Raw genomic sequence first — 16,697 nt, 5'->3', positions numbered from 1 at the left:
GAAAGGGATTTTAAAGGCATGCTGGGGACATGAGTGAGGACAGAACACAAGCTTTAGGTGGGTGGATAATACCTAGGCGAAAGAGATGGGACTGTTTGGAAGGGAGTTTAGTCCAACGGGAGCTATTCCTGTGAATCCACCATGGCTACTCCCGCCTCCAGAAGTTGATCTAGAAGTGTTGGTGAGACTACAGAAAGACGTCTGGATACTGTGTATCAGGATTCTGTGGCCATTTACACAGATGGTTCAAAAGATCCAAGGACAGGACGTACTGGGTTAGCATTTGTAGTGAAGGAATGTGGGGTGGCAGTCAGGAAATGTATTACAGATCATCTGGCTGTATATACGGCGGAGCTGATTGCAATGGGTGGAGGAAGACAAACCAGACAGAGTGGTTATTTGCTCTTATTCATGTGCAGTGTTGATGAGTCTGCAGTCCTTTAGCTCACGTAGCAGACAAGACCTGCTTTATGATGTGCTACAAACCCATGGCAGGATTAGACAGATGGGTATGCAGATAAGATTTACTTGGGTCCCAGCACATGTGGGGGTGGAGGGGAATGAGGCAGTTCATGTACTGGCTAAACAACACATAGTAGTGGGGATGTTGATGTTGTGGTTTCAATGAGCAAGTCAGAGGCAAAAGCCTGATATGGACACTAATGGTGCAGAGATGGCAGGAGCAGTGGAATAGAGATACTAAGAGTATATTTCAAGTACAGAGGAAAGTCGGGGACGGGAGGGTAGCAGGAAGGGACAGAAGAGAGGAGGCTATTTTCACAAGATTAAGGGTGGGACACAGCCGGTTGAAAAGCATCCAACAAGAAAGTGTGATTTTCGCCAGGAAACAGAGACCATGGACCATGCATTGATACAGTGTGGGCAGTAGAGAAAAAAAGAGAGGCTGAGAGTATGAGGGAGAAGGAGGTACAGGAAATTTGTTTAAAGATTATATTGAGTAGAACGTAGCCTTCTTTGGTGAGGTTTATCGGCGGTTGGCATCCAACGTTATGGTGCATTACTGCCACCTACTGTATTGGAGTATGGGCCAGAGACATTGAGAAACTAAATCCTACCAGTCCTACCATTGCTCCTAAAAAAGAAAACAACATATTTGAGAGGCTGAGAGTATGAGGGAGAAGGGGGTACAGGAAATCTGTTTAAAGAGTATATTGAGTAGAACGTCATTAGATATAGTCTCAAATATTTTATGTTTTTTAGGAGCAACGGGGCTGACAGCTAGGATTTAGTTTCTCAATGTCTCTGGCCCATTCTCCAATACAGTAGGTGGAGGTAATGCACCATAACTTTGGATGCCACCAAAGAAGAAGGCTGCTTTCGATGGAGCTGAAAAGGGAGGGAGGGGATACGAGGCCCAGCTATGAGCGGCGACTAGCAGAGGTTTGAAAAGGTGTCTGCTTCATCAGCAGAAAAAAAGATGGTGGAAGCAGATGATGAAGTGGATTCTGAATACAATTGCGGGAGAATCAAGGAGAATTTGAGTATTGTCCAAAAGAATGGAAAACGGAGCAAAGTAGCGTACAGTGATAAGAATGACCCTTCGCACCAAGTAGGAGTATGGTTTGTTAATGAGGAACAGCTGAGCAGAGTAGCAATCTTGAAGAAACCATTTGAGTTATCCAAACTGGTGGCGAGAGTGCTGGGCAAAGTGAAGGCTGTGAGGATTGTTAAGATTTTTTGTGCTTCTGCGGATCAGAAGGAACGTGCGTTGTGTCTTAACCGATTTGATAAGTTTGAAGTGTCATGTGTGTCTCTTTGGAACAGGGCACACCTCAAGGGGGTTATATCTGGCATCTCATGGGAAGTAGATTTTGAAGAGTTGAAAAATATTCCTGGAGTGATTGAAGCACGTCGGATGAATCGTGTGGTGAATGGTGAAAAAGTGAAGTCTATCTGTTCTTTTGTTTTTTGAAATGGAGTCTCTCCCTACTCAAGTGCAGTTGGGGTATATAAACTACAGAGTTAGAGCATTTGTCCCAAGACCAACGCAGTGTGACCATTGTAAAGCTTTTGGTCATGTTTCAAGTGTTTGCACAAGGGAGAAGCCAAGATGTCCAAGTTGTGGAAAAGATCATATCATGTGTTATAAAAGTGATGAAAATGTGAAATGTTGCAATTGTGGTGGGAACCATGAAGCCACAGCTTTCGAATGCCCCACAAGAGTGAAAGAGAATGAGGTGGCCAAAGTCAGGGTTGTCCAGAGCATTTCATATGCAGCAGCTGTTAAAAGGGTTTCAAATCAATTCAAATCACATACACATGGTTAGCAGATGTTATTGCGAGTGTAGCAACATGCTTGTGCTTCTAGTTCTGACAGTGCAGCAATATCTAGAAAGTAATATCTAACAATTCCACAACAAATACCTAATACACACAAATCTAAGTAAAGGAATGGAATACAAATATATAAATGTAAATATATGGATGAGCAATGACAGAGCAGCATAGGCGAAGATGCAATAGATGGTATAGAATGCAGTATATACATATGAGATGAGTAATGCAAGATAACTGGCATTATTAAAGTGACTAATGTTCCATTTACTAAAGTGGCCAATGATTTCAAGTCTGTATGTAGGCAGCAGCCTCTCTGTGTTAGAGATGACTGTTTAACAGTCTGATGGCCTTGAGATCGAAGCTGTTTTTCAGTCTCTCTGTCCCAGCTTTGATGCGCCTGTACTGACCTCGCCTTCTGGATGTTAGTGGGGTGAACAGGCAATGGCTCGGGTGTTTACATTTTTTACATTTATTATTATTTCACCTTTATTTAACCAGGTAGGCTAGTTGAGAACAAGTCCTCATTTACAACTGCGATCTGGCCAAGATAAAGCAAAGCAGTGAGACAAAAACAACAACACAGAGTTACACATCGGATAAACAAACTTACAGTCAATAACACAATAGAAAAATCTGTATACAGTGTGTCCAAATGAAGTAAGGAGGTAAGGCAATAAATAGGCCAATAGTAGCGAAGTAATGACAATTTAGCAATTTACACTGGAGTGATATATGTGCAGATGAGGATGTGCAAGTAGGGATACTGGTGTGCAAAAGAGCAGAAAATCAAAAACAAATCTGGGGATGAGGTAGGTAGTTGGTTGGATGGGCTATTTACAGATGGGCTGTGTACAGCTGCAGCGTTCGGTAAGCTGCTCTGACAGCTGACGCTTAAAGTTAGTGAGGGAGATATAAGTCTCCAACTTCAGTGATTTTTGCAATTCGTTCCATTCATTGACAGCAGAGAACTGGAAAAAAGGCGGCCAAATGAGGGGTTGGCTATGGGGATGACCAGTGAAATATATCTGCTGGAGCGCGTGCTACGGGTGGGTGTTGCTATGGTGACCAGTGAGCCGAGATAAGTTGGAGCTTTACCTAGCAAAGATAACCTGGAGCCAGTGGGTTTGGCGATGAATATGTAGCGAGGACCAGCCAACGAGAGCATACAGGTTGCAGTGGTGGGTAGTATATGGGGCTTTGGTGACAAAAGGGATGGCACTCTGATAGACCACATCCAATTTGCTGAGTAGAGTGTTGGAGGCTATTTTGTAAATGACAGGCCTTGATGCGAAGTAGGAATCCGATTCTAGATGTAACTTTGGATTGGAGACACTTAATGTGAGTCTGGAAGGAGAGTTTACAGTCTAGACAGACACCTAGGTATTTGTAGTTGTTCACATATTCTAAATCAGAACCGTCCAGAGTAGTGATGCTAGTCGGGCGGGCGGGTGCGGGCAGTGAACGGTTGAAGAGCATGCATTTCGTTTTACTAGCATTTAAGAGCAGTAGGAAACCTCGGAAGGAGTGTTGTATGGTGTTGAAGCTCTTTTGGAGGTTTGTTAGCACAGTGTCCAAAGAAGGGCCAGATGTATACAGAATGGTGTCGTCCTCGTAGAGGTGGATCAAAGAATCACCCGCAGCAAGAGCGACATCATTGATATATACAGAGAAAAGAGTCAGCCCGAGAACTGAACCCTGTGGCACCCCCATAGAGACTACCAGAGGTCCAGACAACAGGCCCTCTGATTTGACACACTGAACTCTATCTGAAAAGTAGTTAGTGAACCAGGCGAGGCAGTCCTTAGAGAAACCAAGGCTGTTGAGTCTGCCGATAAGAATACGGTGATTGACAGAGTCGAAAGCTTTGGCCAGGCCGATGAAGACGGCTGCACAGTACTGTCTTTTATCAATGGCGGTTATGATATCGTTTAGGACCTTGAGCGTGGCTGAGGTGCATCTGTGACCAGCTCGGAAACCAGATTGCACAGCGGAGAAGGTACGGTGGGATTCGAAATGGTCGGTGATCTCTTTGCTCACTTGGCTTTCGAAGACTTTAGAAAGGCAGGGCAGGATGGATATAGGTCTGTAACAGTTTGGGTCTAGAGTGTTTCCCCCTTTGAAGAGGGGGATGAATGAGGCTGCTTTCCAATCTTTAGGAATCTCAGATGATACGAAAAAGAGGTTGAACAAACTAGTAATAGGGGTTGCAACAATTGCGGCAGATCATTTTAGGAAGAGAGGGTCCAGATTGTCTAGCCCAGCTGATTTGTATGGGTCCAGATTTTGCAGATGTCTGGATTTGGGTGAAGGAGAAGTTGGGGGGGGGGGGGGGGGGGGGGGGCTTGGACCAGTTGCTGCGGGGGGTGCAGAGCTGTAGGCCGGGGTTGGGGTACCCAGGTGGAAAGCATGGCCAGCAGTTGAGAAATGCTTATTGAAATTCTTCATTATCGTGGATTTATCAGTGGTGACAGTGTTTCCTTGTCTCAGGGACACTGGGGACACACAGGGCCTGGGTTAGCCTCTACTTCACCAGAGGAACAGAGGAGGAGTAGGATGAGGGTACGGCTAAAGGCTGTAAGAACTGGTCGTCTAGTGCTTTGGGAACAGAGAATAAAAGGAGCAGATTTCTGGGCATGGTAGAATAATTTAAGGGCATAGTGTACAGACAAGGGTATGGTAGGGTGCGAGTACAGTGGGTGTAAACCTAGCCATTGAGTGACGATGAGAGAGGTTGCACCTCTGGAGGCGCCAGTTAAGCTAGATGCGGACTCCGCATGTGTGCGGGGTGGCACAAGGGAGCTATCTGAGGCATGTTGAGCAGGACTAGGGGCTCCGCAGTAAAATAAAACAATGAGAGCTGACCTAAAGAACAGTATACAAGGCATATTGACATTAGAGAGAGGCATAAATCAATCACAGGTGTTGATTGGGAGAGCTAAGACAACAACGGGTGAGACAACAACGGGTAAACAGCTAAGACAACAATGGGTAAATGGCGATGAATGGGCAAAGAGGGTCAGTTAGCAACACACAGGGCCTGAGTTCGAGGCTGGGGCCGACAGATAAACAAAATGAAGTACCGTGTTAATGAACAGTCCAGCAGGCATCAGCTGTGTAACTGAGTGATCATAGGGTCCAATGAGCAGCAATAGATGAAACAGGGAGACGTTCGGTAGTCGATTACTACGCTAGGCGAGCGGGAGACACAGTGTTCAGGAAGTTAGCGGGCCGGGGCTAGCAGATGGATCATCACCAACATCCATGACGCAAAGGCCGGTTGAGAGCACATTGGCCGAATTATGTCAGCAGACCAGCAGTGATGGATCGGTGGGGCTCCGTGTCGACAAAGGGTCCAGGCCAATTGGCAAGAGAGGTATTGTAGTTGGTGTACTTAATTTGCTAGCTGGGAGATGGGCCTTGCCCGAGGCTAACTGGTGCACGTTTCTGGACAAGGGCGTTAGCCACAATAGCCACTCGGTAGCAACTAGCTTGCTGCGAAGATTCGGTGTAATGGTCCAGAGCTTGCGGCATGAATCCGGTGATGTAGTGGGGAAAAAAGCAGTCCGATATGCTCAGGGCTGGAGTCCGAGCTAAAGGTAAAGACCGCTAGCAGTGGCTAACAATGACTAAATAGCTAGTAGCTAATTAGCTGGCTAGCTTCTGATGGATGTTCCAGTTATAAGGTCTCAAAAATAGCAGATCCGTACCACATTGGGTGAGGCGGGTTGCAGGAAGGTATATTTAATTTTAAAAAAGAGATTGAAATATCATGAAATGTATACAACCCCCCCCCCCAGAAAAATACAATATTTACATGGGACCAGAACAAACACGTCTTACTGCTGCGCTATCTTGCAATTAAGAAGGTGGACTTCGTGGCCTTTATAGCTATGGGGATAAAGTGCACTGCCAAGGTGGAGAGAAGTACCAGGAAGATAGAAATCATTGTGGATGCAGCGGAGAGGTTCCTGGGGCTGAAAGATTTCTCGGGGAAGGAGTTGTCACAAGCCGTACCACCCTCTCAGGCCCTACAGCCTGAGAAGGGAGACATGGAGATTTGAAAGAAGGAAGAACTGGGATTTTTGTTTTGTCAATGTACTATTTTTATTTGGGTAGATTAAGTTAGTTTCCCTATTACGTATGGATTTTCTTTTTTACCTTGTTTAAGTTTCAACCGGTCCATTTGGTGGCAGCAATACACCCTTCTCGGTTGTAAAACCCACAGAAGAAGAAAAAGAGGGCGGGAGGGAGGTATACGCAGTTACATCACGGGCAGGCCCTTGTCCCTGACGCTTTGGCGGGAGAAGCAAAAAACTAGGAAGTGAAGCTACCGCAGCAAAACTCAGCTGTAGCGTTATTTAAAGATATCAACGTGTACGAATTTAGCTTCGAAATAGTGGAAAACGTAACTACATTTCGTTAAATGGATCCTGATCTTTGCACCGACGAAGGCTGGACGAAAACGAAGGAGGCTGTCGCGCATTTTCGAAAACTTCTGCTGTGCTCAAAATGGTAAACACGCTACATTTAGCTGGACTTATTTGTTATGAAACTGGGCATGCTTGGCTGCTTGTTAGGTAACTAGTTGATGTCATTGATAATAATAGCGAGATCTAACTTACATGGTTATGGTCATGTCTTTGATACACTTTGTCATTACAGTTCAAAACTGATGAACGAACCTGTGTGCCTCGGAGTTTGTGAACATATGCTTTGCAGGTGAGTGGATGCTGTCCCTCTTGGAGTGGTTAACTTGGTAACGTAAACTCACGTAAACTCGTACATCGCCTTGGTCTGTAATATTGCCCTTATTTTAGCGCCCCAAAAACGTAATACTTCCAGATCAACTGTAATGTCAATACCATTGTAAAGCACAATTTCTCCCCTTTCCAACAAAATCAATTACATGACCTAAACACTGCCCGTTTCTGCATAATTCAAGCAGGCAATGAGCCCCGTCTGGTCTTTTTAAAAATGGTGGGTGAGGAAGCGAAACTAATGCGTGATGGTGAGAAGGACAGATGTCATGTGGGAACATTGCTTTTTTCACTCGATCTGTCCAACTTATCACCTTATCGCCTCTAAAATGTAAATAAAACACTATAAAGAGTTTATATAATGTGTCATTACATACCTATTTGAAGGTTTGTGTCGAATTTGAATCAGGTTTTTAGGGTGGTGCTAAAGTGATCTTAGAAGTAAACAGCCACTTTGAGAATGATGAACGCATGCAATGATGACGAAAAAAATGACTAGTTATCCCCCCTTAACCCCGTCACTGTCCATTTCTTGTTTTTAAACTATGAGAGAAGTGCTACACCTGGTGGAGGGAGATTGTAAGACAGCAATAGTTGCTTTATGCGTGCTGTACGTTATATCATGACACGTCAAGATGTAACGGAGGGTCAGTTTTTTCAACTTTTCTCCAATACTATGGAGCCAGTACCATGTCGATCAACACTTGAATAGAAACCTAGTTCACACCCCCGATTTTGAAGTCAACACAGTCGCTACAGTCCCATTAGTTTTCTTTGTAGCCTCGTTTGAATGTCGCGGTTACGCACATTTGTACGGAATGGGGTGAGTTTACGTTAGAAGCAGATTGTTGTACTTTACTTGGCTTGTTCTTTTACCATCCTGAGGTTATCAATGACTTGTGATTCTTTGTACTAACTACTAGGTCGTGTGCTGGTCCTCAAGCTGGAGTGGGATGTGTGGTGTGTCACAGTCCTGCCTGGGTGAAAGACATTCGGATCAACAGACAACTCAGCAATATCACAGAACTCTATGGCAACCTAGACTCACTGCTCAATCCCACTGGCTCAGATTACTCCGGTATGTTATTATTAGACAATAATAACAACTTTATTGTCCATTGGTTAGAACGGAAATGTTTCTACTGCTTTTCCCAACACCTCCAGATTATTATAATATTATAACGACTGTGCCTGTCACTGACCATGGTAATTAGGATACGTACACACCGATAGTGTTTGCTGGCCGAGAGTACTTATAACCTCTGAACAGAGTGTAGGCTGTAATTTGTGAAAGAGTGCTGACCAATTTCATCGAATCGGGTGAAAATGTTGGCAGTCATACGTCTACAGCGGGTGGTTCTTTAAACACAGCAGACAAACACTAGATCCACATTCGGTGCGATGTGCACAAGCCTTAAGATAAAGGATTTACAGACAGCACTGAACTCTTCCACAACCTAGATTCACTGTTTATTCCCCCGAGGACAGGAAACGTCTGTGACTGTTTACTCAACATGATAGTTATGACTGATTTAACTTTGTTTCCCCTGTAGGTAGGTACAACTTTTAGGATATTAATGATAGTATTCCTTGAAGACGAGTAGGCGGCATGTAGCCTAGTGGTTAGAGCGTTGGACTTGTAACCGAAAGGTTGCAAGATCGAATTCCCGAGCTGACAAGGTAAAAATCTGTTGTTCTGCCCCTGAACCAGGCAGTTAACTCACTGTTCCTAGTCCGCCATTGAAAATAAGAATTTGTTCTTAACTGACTTAGCTAGTTAAATAAAAGTAAAATAAATAAATAGGTGGCCAGTATGGTGCAATACACTTTAGTGAACTATTAACAAAACATACAGTATTTACAAAATAATACATACAGGAGCAGTCAGAATTGTACGTCAGGATGCACAACTGCAACGAGTTGATGTACAATTCTGACTGCTCCCATATGGATTCCTTTGTAAATATATTCCTTTTTATTACCTGCCATTTAGGGGCCTACCTTTCCACTGCCCTCATCTCACCTGTGATATTATTCCTTAACAAAGGTAGGCCTATATCCCTTAGCATTAAGCACAAATGGAAGTATTACCATGTATTCCCTCTGATTTCTTTTTCTCCCTCCCATCATAATCCCTGTTAATGACAGTAATAATGCAATGCCGTTATGTATGGTGGTGTTTAGCTTGTATACTTGAGCTCTGACAAACGGGTGATGTTCATGTTGCCGCAGTGGTAGAGGAACACTGACTGGCAGCTACATGCCCCTCTGGGTCACCAAATTAGATACTAGCTAGCTTGCTAGGCAGAACAGGCTGGGTGTGTGACAAGCAAGGTCGCGTGAATGAATGCAGCGCAGACAACCAAACACAACCACAGGTGAATCTAGTGGAATACAAATTGTGCCGTGACAAGGAAAGAAAAAATTATAGTGCTACCTTACCGCTTGCTTTCACATATGCCATTATAGTCTTTGTTCTTAGCTTAGGTGAGACGTTTTGATGTGTGGTTTCAGTTTGTGTGTCCTACCAGTATTTTTCTCTTTCCTGTACTATTTTCAGATGCCCTTCCCATTACACCACCAGCACAGTCAGATAAATCTGTCTTAAAGCACAAGAAGAACTTCAAGATCTGGTTTAGTCCCCGCAGCCGCAAGGTGCGCTGCCGGGTAGAGAAGCCTGCGGCGGTGCCTCTACCGGAGGTTGGGAGTGGGACTGTGAAAGCTGCTCCAAGACCTCCCGAGACACTACCTGAGTCCAAAGGCAAAGACCTGTCTGTCTTCAACTTCAACTCCTCCTCCCAAGACTCTGGCTCCTCCTCTCCTCAAAGGGCGACTAACTATGAAAAGAAAAAAGCGACTAAGAAGACGAGAAATGGTGGTGGTGGTGTCAGGAAGCCTGCAGCTGGGGGTGGGCAGAAACCAACCACGCATAAAGAAACCAAGCAGAATATCAAGACACAGAGGCTGGAGGCAATCAACCAGCAGTGGGGCTTTGGCGGAGCGAGAGAAGGAGATGTCAGAGAGGAAGAAGAGCAGGTCACTGCAGAGGAAGGAGAGCACAGGTCTAGTAAAAGAGTTTCCTTCCAAAGCCCAGACACCCTGCCTGCCACTGTGGAGCCTCAGAAGGAGGATCTCCCTCAGGGGAACACCATAATCCTCAGCCCCAGCAGAAGCATCCTGAAGGTGGTTCAGCCAGGAGAGAACGTCCCGCTCTCTGAGGACCAGGACGGTCCAAGCACACACACCACCCCTTCTCAGCTGGATAAGATATCTGCAAAGCAGCACTCCAAACCAAATGAAGAAATGACTACAAAGCCTGACCTGCCCTCCCCTCCTAAGCGCACTCCCAAAATATTCTTTGTGGAAGAGAAAAACATCTCACAGTGTACCCCACAGAAACCCAAGGCATCTCCTGGCCTGGGTAGACGTCCGGCAGTGGACAGGGTCGCACTCCCAGCCATGCATACCTCGCCCTCCCCCGCTGCCAGCCCCAGACAGGGTCGATCCTCCACTATCACCAAGATATCCAGAGAAGGAGCGCAGCAGTGTGGCAGTAGCCCGTGTTCCCCAGCCCCCCTGGGGAAGAGATCCCCGGGCAGGCTGTCACAGAACAGCCCAGCTGTGGTGAAGAGAAACCACAAGGGAGAGACACCCCTACACCTGGCAGCAATAAAGGTGAGATTAACATGACTTGGGTCACAGGCTCAGGGTCAGTTGTTGGAGACATGTCAACATGTAGCAGCTGATCCCAGACTTGCTGCTATTATCAATCATTCACAGCGTTGGAACATTGATTACCTCGGGAGGATCCAGGCAGGGATTACAGCGGTGTTTACAGGGCTTATGTTAAGCTCCCTGCTTTTCTCCCAGGGCTGGGAAGGGAATGGAATGCTTGTCTGATCAGTAAAGAGTAGTGCTATGGGCCATGAGAGAACCACACCGCACAACCAGGTAGATTTAGAAATTCCGATTTAAGCTAGATTCACAACAAGGCACCCAGAGAACCTTAAACTACAAGAGTACATAACCTGGGGGGACTATCTCTTTGATCGTATTACTGTCTGCTTCCCAAATGGCACCCTATACCTATGTAAAAGTACAGCACTATATAGGGCTTAGGTTGCCATTTGGGACACAGACACTGGTTGTGTGAAGTGCATGTTCTCATGTCTCTAGTAACTGACTCTGTACCTGTGAACCTGATTGATGATCGCTACAGGCCCCATGATGCCTGTGTAGGATTAGATGCTGTGTTTGGAGTACATGTTGACATGTCTCTAACACCTGACCCTAGACATGTGGCCTGATGCATCTTTGTCAACCTCACAGAGTAATTGATTGATAATAGCAGCTGGTCTAAGATGATTTTGCATCAGCCAATGTGTTTGAATGGCATGTTCATATCTTTAACAACTGAACTGAACACTAATCCTGTGGCCTGTCTCCTCTCTCTGTCACCTCTGCAGGGTGATGTGGAGACAGTGAAGGAGCTCCTAGACCAAGGTGCTGACCCCAACCTGAAAGACAATGCTGGATGGACACCGCTGGTGAGTGAAGCCTTGTCTCCTCAGTCTCTCCTTGTCTCAACAGCAAATACATCCAATCATATACATCAGGGGACAGATAGGAATGCAGGGCAGGGGTGTCAAACTCATTTTGTCCTGGGGGCTGCATTCGGTCCGGAAGGACTCATTGAAAATTGGTTGTATTTCCTTGCCATCAAAATTTGATTTTGACATTTCTGATGCTCCCTGACTGTCTAGCTTTCATTTCGGTGATTATTAGCGGGCTGGACACAAACTTTATGAACGTTGGTCCATTGTCATTTCTACACAGTTTTAATTTGGTTTTAGTCATTTTAAAGTATATTGTGTTCGTTCCTCCCCAACACTTTGTGTACACATTTTTACTCAAACCACCCTCGGCTGGATTGGACCCCCTCACACGGGCTTCATGTTTGACACCCCTGATCTACATGTTGGTATAGCATGCAAGTCTTTAACTTTGCCCTGCCGGATAGAAGAGCTGTTATACGTATGCATACAGTATTACAAATCTGTGACTTTTGGCCTTTTTAAAGGGATACTTAGAAATGTAGGCAAATTGCCCAATTATCTACTTTTCCAGAGTCCGATCAACTTGTGGAAACCATTTTTATGTTTCTGTGTTCAATTTGAAGGAAGTTCGAGGTAGTTTTGTGAACCAATGCTAACTAGCGTTAGCGTAGTGATGAAGTCTATGGGTATCTTATTGCGCTAGTTAGCAACTTCCTTCAAACTGCACGCAGAGACACAAAAATGGTATCCACGAGTTCCACTGACTCAAAATTCCGAAGTATCCCTTTAACAGCCTCATTGAATATTCAAATGAAATGCACCTTTTTGTAATGTCATCAGTGCTACTATGTATTACATAGTAATAGAAGACCGTATGCAGAGGAAGTTACTGTATAATGTATGTAATAACGGTGCTCCTGTGTTGCAGCACGAGGCATGTAACCTGGGCCACCAGGGTGTAGTGGAGGTGTTGGTGGAGAGGGGAGGCGTGCTGTTGAACACACCAGGCTACAAGAACGATTCTCCTCTACACGACGCTGTCAGGAATGGACATACTGGCATCGCCATGCTACTGCTGCAGCACGGGGCTTCACAGAGCGTCTTGTGAGTATGAATGAATTTATGTATTATTTTTTTAGCCACTCTTGTGGCTCATCCCACATAGCATTATACACATTAATATGGTAGAGCATATTGTGAGTATGGCAGAATGCACACAGTTATCCGCAGTGAAACCCTTAGTCACATATGTGACTGGTTACAGGATCTGAGGCATTTGTCGCCTCAGATGCCATTGCCCCAACTGTAGACCAGGTGTTTTTAGAGCTGCAATCTGTTTTTGTTGCCTTACAAAAATGGTTAGTTTCAAACTTGTACTTAATGTCAGGAAGACTAAATGTATGTTCTCTAAAATAGAGATGGTCTACATATTAATTGATTGATATTCCCAACAATGAGGTTCCCGCCTATAAATATCTGGGCTTTTGGATTGTCGATAAAAAAAAACATACGGGTGAGCTATAGTATGTAGTACTTTAGTTAAAAAACTAAGATTTAAAGTGGACTTCTCTTTTAGAAATAGATCTTGCCTCTCCCTGAACAGCAGGAAGCAGATTGTACAGTCAACTTTCCTGCTAGTTCTAGACTATGGTGACACCATTTATCAGAATGCAGCAGCTAATACTTTTAAACCTTTTGATGCCGTCTGTCATAGCACCCTTCGCTTTACCACAGGTGACCGTTTTAATACGCATCACTGCATCCTGCATCAAAAGGTTGGCTGGTCCTCATTAAAGTCCAGTAGATCACTTCACTATTCTCTTTTTGTTTACTAAGCTCTACTATAAGAGCTTCCGACTTCGTTGTTGAATTATAAAAACATGATTTACCAAACCCATTCACAGGGTTGGTTAACTCTTGATGTTCCTCAGGTCTCCACTGAATTAGGTAATTCCGCTTTTAGTTTTAATGCACCTCACTGCTGGAACAATTTGCAGAACTCCTTACAATTGGATGTTCAGTTGCTGCTTGGGAAGTTTATGGTGTTGATTGAGGACCTAGTTGCTGAGGAATGTAACTGTTTTTCTTAAATTGGATGTTTTGTATTGATTCCTGTTTTGTTTTACATTCTATTGGTTGTTGTATTGCTGAGATCAGGGCACCCTTGGGAATGAGACCCTGGTCTCAATGGGGTTTCCCTGAATAAATACATTTTTGGATGTTATTAATTTAAGATAATAATAATTTCTTTTTGTAGAAGTGCCGCCTTGAACATGGGAACTTTTATGTGCCTTAATTACAAACTTGTGTGTGATCTGTAAATATGAATAAACATTTTAAATTAGTTGAGTTGAGCCAAGGAGAAAGTTGAGCCAAGGAGAAAGCACTGAGCTATACAGGGAGAAGACAGGATCCTTCACTAGTCATGATTGGTTGAGATAATGGAGTGGTTGGACATGCCTAGAGATTAGTCCTGATTGGGCTGCATGTCACAGGCTTCTGTCTATACCAAAATGGGCTCTTCCCTGGTCAGTATATAGATCATCTTTGCTACTGCAGATTTATGAAAAGATATAGCTAAGGACAACTGCAAAAGGGTTGCTACAGCTCTCAAACTTTCCTGCCCTGAATTTTGCTGGGTTTAAGTAGAGAGATGACTTTCTGGAGGACGTTGCCATACTGACTCACATGCATTTACATGTGTGGGTGAGGCTTAAGAGGGAATGATGTGTAAACAAAGAAGTGTTCTCTAGGAAGTGTGAATCTTTCAAAGGGCATTTTCTCCTACTTGTCTTATACTTGTTATCCCACTTAAATCAACTTTTAAAGCAGCATAACTGTCTCGTGTTTCCTCCAACTACAGTGTACGAGATACCATTTTGAAGCTCTTGAGTCTTTACTTTTTTTAAATGTAAAAATAAGCAAATCTCATACATTTGACAAGCCTCAACAGAGATCTGAACACATGATTATTTATGATAGTCTTTATTTGGATCCCCATTATCTGACACCATAGCGAGTGAAAACCAAACCTTAGTCACTTATCCATCTTACATAGTCTGGTCTTCCATAGTTGTCTCTAGTTTTCACCATACTCTACGCACTCTGCTTGGCAAAAATTACACTTAATCCTGTGGATAGCAGAAGTGGCCCATATTGTAACCACAGATATAAGATCAATGTATTCAACGTGACAGCACCAGACTGTTGGCATACCAGACTTTTGGCCTCCCTCACCAGTAGGGTTGCACATTTTGGGGAATATTCAGAGGTGGGAATATATGCAAATTAATATTAATACCATTTAAATGTAGATGTTTTTTCCATTAGATATATTTACCATATATGGAGACAGAAACATAAACCTTTTACCTTATCATAAGTAGACATAATTGCGAATGATTAAATCCTTCCAATAGAAAAAAAAAAATATGTAGTTACGAATTGAACTTTAATTAAATGAGTTGACTCTTCACATGGGATGATTTCACTGAACAACAAAAGAAAGGGAATATTGAATGATCCCCAATGATCCATCGCATCTCCTAAAAACGTTTTCAACATGCATCTGTAAAATGATAGTCTAGAAACTAAAGCTTTGGTTGTCTTCCTCTCAGGCTTCCATGTCTTCTCCCTGGACCTCCTCAATGTCTACCTCTTGAACATCAGATTCTGAGACCTCCTCTTCACTGTCACTTTCCAACCTTGTTGAGGATGGCTTGACGTCAGGCTCAAATTTGCCCGGAGGGCCACCAATTTTTCAACCCTTGTATTGGTCAGCCTGTTGTGTGTGCTTTGGTGTGTGTGTTCCCAAACAAGGACCAGTTGCGCTCTGAAGCGGCTGATGTTGGTGGGATTTGGAGGATGATGGAAGCAACAGGGGAAAGAGCCTCAGATCCACAAAGTCGCTTCCACCAGGTGGCTGATGAGATGTGTTGGCACGACTGCCATATTGTATCTCCATCCCAAAACCCTTGCTTCCTTGCTTGGAAGTGTACTTTGCCTGACTGCTAAGAACCTTGCCCTCATCCAGGCCAAGGTGGCGAGATACCGTAGTGATGACACCATAGGCCTTGTTGTTCTCTGCACCATACAGGATGCTCTTGCCAGCATACTTGGAGTCCAACATGTACGCTGTGGCATGTATGGGCTTCAGGCAGAAGTCTTCACGCTTTTTGATGTATTTCAGAACTGCAGTTTCCTCTGCTTGGAGCAACAGTGAAGTGGGCAGGGCAGTACGGAGTCTGAACATCAGACAGGGTGGCATTGTCTCCCTCAATCCGTGCAATGGCTACTGCTATAGGTTTGAGGAGTTTCAGGCTGCTTACCACTCTCTCCCAAAATACATCATCCCGGAGGATCCACTTGATGGGGCTGTCCATTTTGGCAGACTGTGATATGGCCATTTCTTGGAGAGACTCCTTCCCCTCCAGGAGACTGTCAAACATGATGACAACACCACCCCAATGGGTGTTGCTGGGCAGCTCCAATGTGGTGCTCTTATTCTTCTCACTTTGCTTGGTGAGGTGGATTGCTGCTATAACTTGACGACCCTTCACATACCTAACCATTTCCTTGTCTCTCTTGTGGAGTGTATCCATTGTTTTCAGTGCCATGATGTCCTTGAGGAGCAGATTCAATGCATGAGCAGCACAGCCAATGGGTGTGATGTGAGGGTGGGACTCCTCGACTTTAGACCAAGCAGCCTTCTTGTCCGCAGCATTGTCTGTCACCAGTGCAAATGCCTTCTGTGGTCCAAGGTCATTGACTGTTTTCAGCTCATCTGCAATGTAGAGACTGGTGTGTCTGTTGTCCCTTGTGTCTGTGCTCTTGTAGAATACTGGTTGAGGGGTGGAGATGATGTAGTTAATTATTCCTTGCCCACGAACATTCGACCATCCATCAGAGATGATTGCAATACAGTCTGCGTTCTCTATGATTTGCTTCACCTTCACTTGAACTCTGTTGAACTCTGCATCCAGCAAATTAGTAGATAAAGCATGTCTTGTTGGAGGGGTGTATGCTGGGTGAAGAACATTCAGAAATCTCTTCTAATACACATTGCCTGTGAGCATCAGAGGTGAAC

General features: G+C 44.4%; 1 protein-coding gene across 2 annotated transcripts in view; it reads left to right on the top strand.

Annotated features, from left to right (window-relative positions):
• Positions 1-6,571: 6,571 nt before the first annotated feature.
• The window catches only part of LOC139538906 (BRCA1-associated RING domain protein 1-like), a 29,976-nt gene continuing 19,850 nt past the window's right edge, over positions 6,572-16,697 (top strand). The window contains exons 1-6 of one of the 2 annotated variants that reach the window (XM_071341469.1): positions 6,572-6,810; positions 6,961-7,017; positions 7,979-8,133; positions 9,616-10,730; positions 11,522-11,602; positions 12,540-12,715. In XM_071341469.1, coding sequence (XP_071197570.1) covers positions 6,722-6,810; positions 6,961-7,017; positions 7,979-8,133; positions 9,616-10,730; positions 11,522-11,602; positions 12,540-12,715 — 1,673 coding nt within the window. In that variant the 5' untranslated portion in view covers positions 6,572-6,721. Of the gene's footprint in view, positions 6,811-6,960; positions 7,018-7,978; positions 8,134-8,966; positions 9,103-9,615; positions 10,731-11,521; positions 11,603-12,539; positions 12,716-16,697 lie in introns of those variants that run through there. The other variant, XM_071341470.1, reaches the window with a different exon arrangement.

This window comes from Salvelinus alpinus, chromosome 14, assembly GCF_045679555.1.
Source record: "Salvelinus alpinus chromosome 14, SLU_Salpinus.1, whole genome shotgun sequence".
NCBI lineage: Eukaryota > Metazoa > Chordata > Actinopteri > Salmoniformes > Salmonidae > Salvelinus > Salvelinus alpinus.
This window is presented reverse-complemented; position numbering and strand designations above follow the sequence as displayed.